This window comes from Salvelinus alpinus, chromosome 23 (genome assembly GCF_045679555.1).
Source record: "Salvelinus alpinus chromosome 23, SLU_Salpinus.1, whole genome shotgun sequence".
NCBI lineage: Eukaryota > Metazoa > Chordata > Actinopteri > Salmoniformes > Salmonidae > Salvelinus > Salvelinus alpinus.
The window spans coordinates 21,577,506-21,585,000 of record NC_092108.1 but is presented as its reverse complement, the minus strand read 5'-3'; the positions used below and the strand labels follow the sequence as shown (position 1 = coordinate 21,585,000).

At 41.7% G+C, this 7,495-nt stretch overlaps 1 protein-coding gene across 2 annotated transcripts; it reads right to left on the bottom strand.

Annotated features, from left to right (window-relative positions):
• Positions 1-13: 13 nt before the first annotated feature.
• LOC139550557 (ubiquitin carboxyl-terminal hydrolase 14-like) lies at positions 14-6,967 on the bottom strand. Of its 2 annotated transcripts, none has more exons than XM_071361514.1 (16): positions 6,712-6,967; positions 5,673-5,818; positions 5,535-5,567; positions 5,194-5,298; positions 4,980-5,083; positions 4,602-4,660; positions 4,200-4,330; positions 3,898-3,978; positions 3,728-3,810; positions 2,403-2,517; positions 2,176-2,241; positions 1,953-2,045; positions 1,701-1,829; positions 1,428-1,491; positions 1,189-1,296; positions 14-770 (listed from the first exon to the last, which is right to left on the bottom strand). In XM_071361514.1, exons 1-16 carry the CDS (start codon positions 6,725-6,727, stop codon positions 622-624), a joined length of 1,482 nt encoding a protein of 493 aa, XP_071217615.1. In that variant the 5' UTR covers positions 6,728-6,967; the 3' UTR covers positions 14-621. The 2 variants fall into 2 exon arrangements, with proteins under 2 accessions (XP_071217615.1, XP_071217614.1); XM_071361513.1 differs by having other exon boundaries at positions 1,428-1,494; positions 6,712-6,905.
• Between the last annotated feature and the right edge of the window lie 528 nt (positions 6,968-7,495).

Below are 7,495 nucleotides of genomic sequence, written 5' to 3'. Positions count from 1 at the left end.
CATTTAATCAGAACATGGTTTGGTATAAGTTTATTTTCACCATTTATGAAAAGCCATCAGGATAATGACTGCATGTATGAGGGAGAAGCGTTATAGTCACACTGTATTAGAGGTATTGAACCGCTCGTATGGTGACAAATCACAATAGCAATGTGCAAGACAGTTTTGTTTCGCAAGGGGTGTAAGAATTCATTATGGTTTGAATAGTGGGCACTGTAGGTGATAGGGGAGGTCTCCAATACATTTGAATTATAGGTACAGGATAAATTGAAAGACACCTGAACCAGATTAGATAACTTGGCCAAAGACTATGTACAGCTGATTAGTTATGACTACAGAGAAGTACTGACATGAGCACCTTGTTCAAGGATTTAAAAAATATACAATGTGTATAAAACAATAACTGCAGAACTAGAAACACAACCGCTCAATGATCCAGTCCAGAGATTGCCTGGCTCAATAATAAACCATTTAAAACCTTCCTCCACTCATGTTGATATAGGATGGCTTTACAAACATCTGTGTCGAAGTTACTTTATAAAGACACCCAGAATTTATTGCACATCTATGCAGTGTAGACCGTGCTTGGAAATGGCATTTGTTTTTTTTGCATTAGGTTGATTACTGTTTCTCCTCTTCAAGTATTTCCAGTCGTCGGGGTCCGTACAGTAGGACGTAGGCTATATGCCAGTCTCCTCCACCGGACAGCCTCAGTATATCCTCTGGAGACACCACACTCACCTTGTCGTCATCAAACTTCACCCACTCGTCTGTAATGGCAAAACATGGATGTATTGAAAAGTCATTCATCTGTACCTTGATAAAAAATTAAAAAAATATATGAATATAGTAGTTTGTTTACAAGGTAAACAATAATCAGGCCAACTTCCACAACTAAGAGAGCGAAGCATGAGGGTAAACTTCCACTGTTTTGGTCCCGCAGCTATCACGTTTCAGCAGAGAGAAGGGCACTTGTGCAGTTGCTCATCTGACCACTACTTGGCAACATCACATAGCTGAACCTTAGTTTAAAGGAATAGTTCACCAAAGTAAAGTGGCCTAAAATATCTGGGTCCATATCCCACATCCTCCGTTGTGTTGAACTGACTGAGGTCAACTACCCATTTAAGCAGCAGGTTGACGTATCCATCGCACTGTGGAGACTTTTCTTAATGCTATGGAGGTTACCTTCTTTCCTCTTGACCCAGCCGACGTAGTGTCCGGAGGAGCTGGATCGGCCCTGGTGTGTCAGCACTGCCTGCAAGTCGTAGTAACCGCTGTTGTTGGAGCCCAGGTCTGCAGGGAATAGACAGACATGCTTAGAAACTTATCCCTTAAATTAGTTTAACAACCTATCCCTCACACGACTGACTGATTCTTAGTTTGTAAAGGTATGCTACAAAACCATATGATGTAAAGTAACCAACCGTCATCGAATGAAAAGGGCTCATATTTCACTTCTTTCGGTTTGTCTCCCACTTTCTTCTCCACCTGCTTGATGCACAAAGAGAAAATGTAAGCTACACGGACTACACGCATATTGTTTGAGACGTTCGTTCACACCGAGTTGCTTTGTTTGGCCAGAGGACAACACGGAAATACATTTCTTGGAGGTTTGGGTTTATTTACTAGAGTATAAATTTGCAGTTCAAAGCTGAATTGCAGTAGAGACAAGTACACAAATAAATAAATATTTTTACCTTCTGTGACTGTTTCTCCAGCTTCTTGTCCTCAATCTCCTTGAACTTTGACCTGACTGCCACCATCTTCTCTTGCAGCTCAGAGGTACACAGCTCATACACATCCAGCATCAGCGGGAACTTGACATCCTGGAGAATTAAGTCAATAGGGGAAAAAAGCATCAGGACAATATTCTTTCATCCATTTACAACAGTATTCTGATGATAATCCCATCAATTAGGAAGACATTCCTAAAACATCAGAAGACCTACCTTTAGGACTTTGGCATTGACAGACTCCTTCTCTTTGTAGAAAAAACGAACCATCTGAATGGTCAGGTAGGCAGGGAGGCGGCTGACTTTAGACTAGACGAAGGAAGGGAGATCAAGTGAACATCACCTTAACCAACCAACTAAAACAACATAATAAAACACATTTCACAAGCTCTCACTAGTGTATAAAAATCTTATGGCACAGCCCAACCTACAAACTTACAGATTTTATGTACAGGGCATTTCTTTGCAAAGACGGGGACAGCTTGGTGATTTCTTCCTGCAGTCTCTGGAGAAAGAAACAGCGGGACATGACGGGATTAGATCAGTGTTGCCATGGTGACAGACCACCTTCGAGACATCATGGTCTGTGTGTGCACCTGTGTGTTTCTGTGCATTTGTATGTATGCGTCCATGTGTTCCTGTGCGTGTTGCTGTGGTACTACTCACCAGCCTGAGCCCGGTGGCCAGGTATTTGACCTCCTGGTTGATGAAACAGCTGAGTTGAAGCTGGCTCTCTTTACCTTTAGCTGGCTCCTCATCTTCAGACTCTGTACATTTCATACTGAGAACAGAGGTTAAAGAGATTCTCTACTACTTTTGTATACTTTTTAGCCAGTAGTTCCGAAAGTAGCTCATCAAAAGTGGTCAACGGAAATTGCGTACTACATCACATATGTGCAGATATGTGCACCACATTGCTACCTCTCACACTGCTGTGTGTGTAGCTTGCTAGCTGTCACTCAAATGGCAAAGAGCTGAAGTGCATTAGCTAGAACTCAAATTGCCAGGGGGCTGGCCCATGTGGGAAAAATGGCACCGCAGTTTCCAAAAAAAGGGTTGCTTTCAAACTAGGAATTTCGTGACTAATTGCTCATCGACATATCCAGCCCAAAGTGGGAGGTTTGAAAAAAACTTGGTACTCTCCAAAGTTAAGCATATTTTTAAGAAAGAAACAGAAATAGGAGACTCAAGATAGGTGTCCTTCCAAACATAGTTGACAGACAGGAAGGACACCACTCTGAGATTTTTTAAATGTAATTTCAACTTTATTTAACTAGGCAAGTCAGTTAAGAACAAATTCTTATTTTCAATGACGGCCTAGGAACAGTGGGTTAACTGCCTTGTTCAGGGGCAGAACGACAGATTTTTACCTTGTCAGCTCAGGGATTCGATCTTGCAACCTTTCAGTTACTAGTCCAACGCTCTAACCACTAGGCTACCTGCCTACCCATTCTTGGGAGGAGATAGCAAAAGGTTTGTTGAAATAATATACAAATGTGGAAGCCAGGGATTTTTCTGCCATTCAAATCCTTAGGCGGGGCGCCTTAATCCAAACAGTGTAAAAAAAAATTACATGCGCAGGATTGGGGGAAAAGTATTTCAATGTAACCAGATATAAAGTACATAGAGAAAAAAATTATATATATATAGGTCCATTATTGTTTATAATATAATATTTGAGAAATAACAATCACAGATATTAAAGCTAGAGTCAGGGAGAATTAATTAGCCATGGCAAAACGCATAGAATTGCAGGAAATTTGCTTTAAAACTGCGAAAATGTATCTTGGCTCCATGGAGAAATTTGTAGAATTGCAGGAAATTGGCTTAGAAATGGAAAAATGTCTCTACACTGCCAAGATGGGGGGCCTATAAAATGTTGCCAGGCCACCTGCCACATCCAATAAAAACCCTGGAAGCCATATTCCTTTCCCTAATAGATCATACGCTCATCTCAAATTCAATTGGTCAGGCGTTCCGACTAAGGATACGTGGTTTCATACTCCACTCCAAAATACTGGTCGATGAAGTTCTTCTTGGCAGCGACAGCAACAGCTCCACTCTCAGTGTCAGTCTATGGCAGACAGAAAAAGGGAAAGTTAGGACAGACATCCACATCTATAGCTACCTTGACAGCTTACATACTTGTTTATACACATACCTCCATGGGAGCGTCTGGGTCTTGTGGCTCCAACTTCTGCTGAAGAACCCGCATCATCTGCAACCAGCACTCGTTGGCATCCTAGAGAGGGAGAGACATTCATTAATGAAGCCCATTTCCACTCTTCAGACCACATTCTGTATGCACAATTATTCAAATGTCCTCTTGGGCTACTTGAAACTGAGCAATCAATGTGGTTCAGTCTAGATGTGTGTTACTGAGTAGTACCAAGCAGTATTAGCAAAGTAGCATCTTCTGGTGATGAGTGAGTGACTGGTGCAAGCCAGGGGCCCCGGTCTCACCTGCTGAAGGTACTGTCCCTGGTCTCCCTTCTCAGCGAACTGGGGGAAAGCCATGTGCAGGAACTGCAGCAGGATGATAGGGGGTATGCTAGAGGAAGTTTCGTCCATGGTCTCGTAGAGGTCACGGAGGGCTGAGGAAGGGAATACAAACGGTTGTTTAACAGTTAGAACATGGACATTTAGCTGACCCTTTACCCAAAGCCACCTACAGTTTATAGTACACCACACAATGCGGGTATTGGCAGCACTGTGCTCTGACCATAGAACTAGGAATTAGAATACTTAGTAATAGGATCTCTATGGCTATGACTCACTGAGTCATACCATTACCACGTCTACACTGGCAGAGAACCAAAGATTAAAAAAATATAAATCCAACAGATACAAATGCCAGGCACTGACCTGCTGTGATGTACTGGGATGATGCGTTGGCCCCTGAGGACCCCAGAGCACCTGCGTACCTGTAGGTGGAGACAGAGGGCTCATAAATAAGATCAAAGCCATAAAACACATCTAAGAACAAAAACAGTCTATTGTCTAATCTTATAGGCACACCCTAGTCACCTGCTCATGGCAAGGTAGCAATCAAAACGAGACGATATCATGTTGAAGAGCCTGAAAGCCTTGGCTTTAAGACAAACAATACATGTGATATAATTGTCAACTGTATATAGATATCAAATAAATAAGAATCATATTGCATCATCACTATAGATTAGATCACTGACAAGTTGCTTGCATCATCCCAGAGTGGCATTAATGCAAAAATCATGAGCCCACCTTCTGAGGGCTCCTTTGAGCTCTGGCACGGAGCGAAGACACTGCACTGTAGCGTTCATATAGCAGGTGTTTCCCAGGTTGGTCAGTCCACAAGGCATCTCCATCTACACAGACAACAACCAAAATGGGGTTAGTTTCTCTTACTGTCTGCGAACCCAGCCAGCATCCATTCCCTTTAAACAAACAGACATCCAACGAGTAAACATTAACTCACAGCTGAGGCCAGCTGGTCCTCAGTCATGTCCTCTACAAACATGGGCCTGACTGCAGGCTCCTCGGGCAGGGCCTCCGCTGAGCCCATCATCAACAGAGTCATCCCCTAGGACAGAGGGGGAATGACGGAGAGAGGAAGAAGAGTATCGCATGTCACATTGTGTACCATAGGATATCTGTTGATGGTAATCAAAGAACAAAATAGATCACCCTGCAGCATTAGGCTTGATAATCTTAACACTACCCCAAAACAGGTCCACTAAATTACAATGAAATGTGCCAATATATCAGTCTACTTTCCACAATATCGACAGAACATGACAACTCTTAGGCTATACTTACATTCTTTAATTTGATGTTTCCCCAGTCATCGTCCTAAAAAAGACATACAAATGATTAGGTATCTTTGGAAATAATGTATTGATCACCCGTGGTCCAAGTGATGACATTCATTGATTAACTAAAATGAGACAACTTTACCTTAAGTGTGCCTCCCTTGACCATAACCTTCTGTCTCTCTGGTTGTACCCCAGTCAAGGCAAAGAGCTGAGCCTTGAAGACCATGGGAGGTTCTTCTGTGTTCAGCTCTATTGCATCAAATTTCTCTTTCCCCCATTTCACATTCACTGAGAAAAAAACAAAAAAACAAACAGGTATTTGTTATTACTAACCAGCAGGGAGTGGAAGGCATCTCTGATGCATCGTGTCTTGTCATGAATGACACAGCACAATCATATTTTACAGTGATAACCTGTGCTGCAGAGGATGGCTTTAAATAAGAGTCGAATGTTTTGGTTATTAAGTCTTGATCACCTGTTAGCTAGAAGCAAGCGAAAAACTGCGGCTACTACTGTGCCGACTAGGAAGATTGCATAAAAGAGAGATAGTAAAATGACTTAAGTAACATGCTACCTATATTCGATGGCTAACTAACGTTAGCTACCAAGTTAGTTAGCAAAATAATCACAAAACACAGTAATTTAGCGGTAACAAATTGGCCAGTGTTAGACTGGCTACTTAGCTAGTTTAATTGGGCCAGATGTAACGTTGCAGCACAATTTTCATACAGTAACGTTAGGCTCTTTGCGTACAGTGTAAGACAGTTCATTTTCTGGCTAGCTTAACAGTTAGCAGGCTAGCTAGCTAAATATTGACGTGACTGCAGGAAGTTAACTACTGCCGTTAGCACAACATAAAGCTAAGTAGCTAGCTAGTTAGACAAATTACTTAACTAGTTGTCAACAACACCAACAAGTATCTAGGTTACTTAACAAGATAGTTCGTTTGTCATGTCATATTTTCTTAAATCAGAGAGAACACTCTCGAATCTGTTATTTTTGTCGGGCAGCTCGCTAGTTGGTGACTCCACTGATTTACTTTACGGCCTATGATGACTAGCTAACACTTTAGCTAGTTAGCTTGCTAGATAGCGGTCCAATAGTGATAATTGAAACACGTGTATAAATAGTTCAGAAAAAGGGTCATCATTGTAAGTGGTTACTTTATAGCATTAGCTTACCTGTAAACACAGTCATCTTTTAGGCAGTTTTGTTTGCTAATCTCACCGGGGCGCGAATTCGCTGTCGGGTGTAGTTGGCTACGATATAGTTCTGTCTAGCTAGCTAGTAGCTACAACGAAATTCATTCAAACAGTTTGCACAATGACGCTGCAACTGCACGGCAGTGTACGCTGGAAATGTATCGATGCGCTCTGCCTGCAGCTATCCAGCCTGGACAGCCCAACATGTGAGGGAGAAGGGTGTAATTGCAGATGCAATTAGGGGCGTTTACTGACAATGGCGTTTCTTGATGTGAAGTTACACCCATTGATGCTCGCCATTTGTCCGTGGCCGTTTCTTTCGCATCGGGTACAACTGTAGCATTGCCCAAGATGCCACGTTAATTTATCCTAATCTATGTAAACAAATATGTGACAAATAAACACCAGTCTCATAACTCCAAAATTGACCAATGGCAGTCACCAATGGGCGTTCTCTGATATCAAGGAACGCCCACATCAAGAAACACCATATTAAGTAATAAATAATAAGAAAAGCCATTTAGCAGACACTTGCATCCATTCATGAGAACACTCCCAAATATGTTATGATCAGAGTGGGCCCCTGATCACAGTAGAATTTCAACAAATGCATTTGTAAAAGTACTTTAAAATATATTTTTTTATATCCACTTAAACAAAAAATCTATAAAAATGTTTTTACCAAATACTGCATCTGTCTCCAAAAAGGTTGACTGTCTTGATGACACTTATTAATCATGATCTGTTAAAAGTAGCCCAATTA

Coding starts and splice junctions, on each gene's coding strand:
- LOC139550557 (XM_071361513.1), bottom strand. Junction 5,299..5,534: donor GAAACATCAAATTAAAGAAT/GTAAGTATAGCC, acceptor CCTCTGTCCTAG/GGGATGACTCTGTTGATGAT. Junction 3,811..3,897: donor ACCCAGACGCTCCCATGGAG/GTATGTGTATAA, acceptor TGTCTGCCATAG/ACTGACACTGAGAGTGGAGC.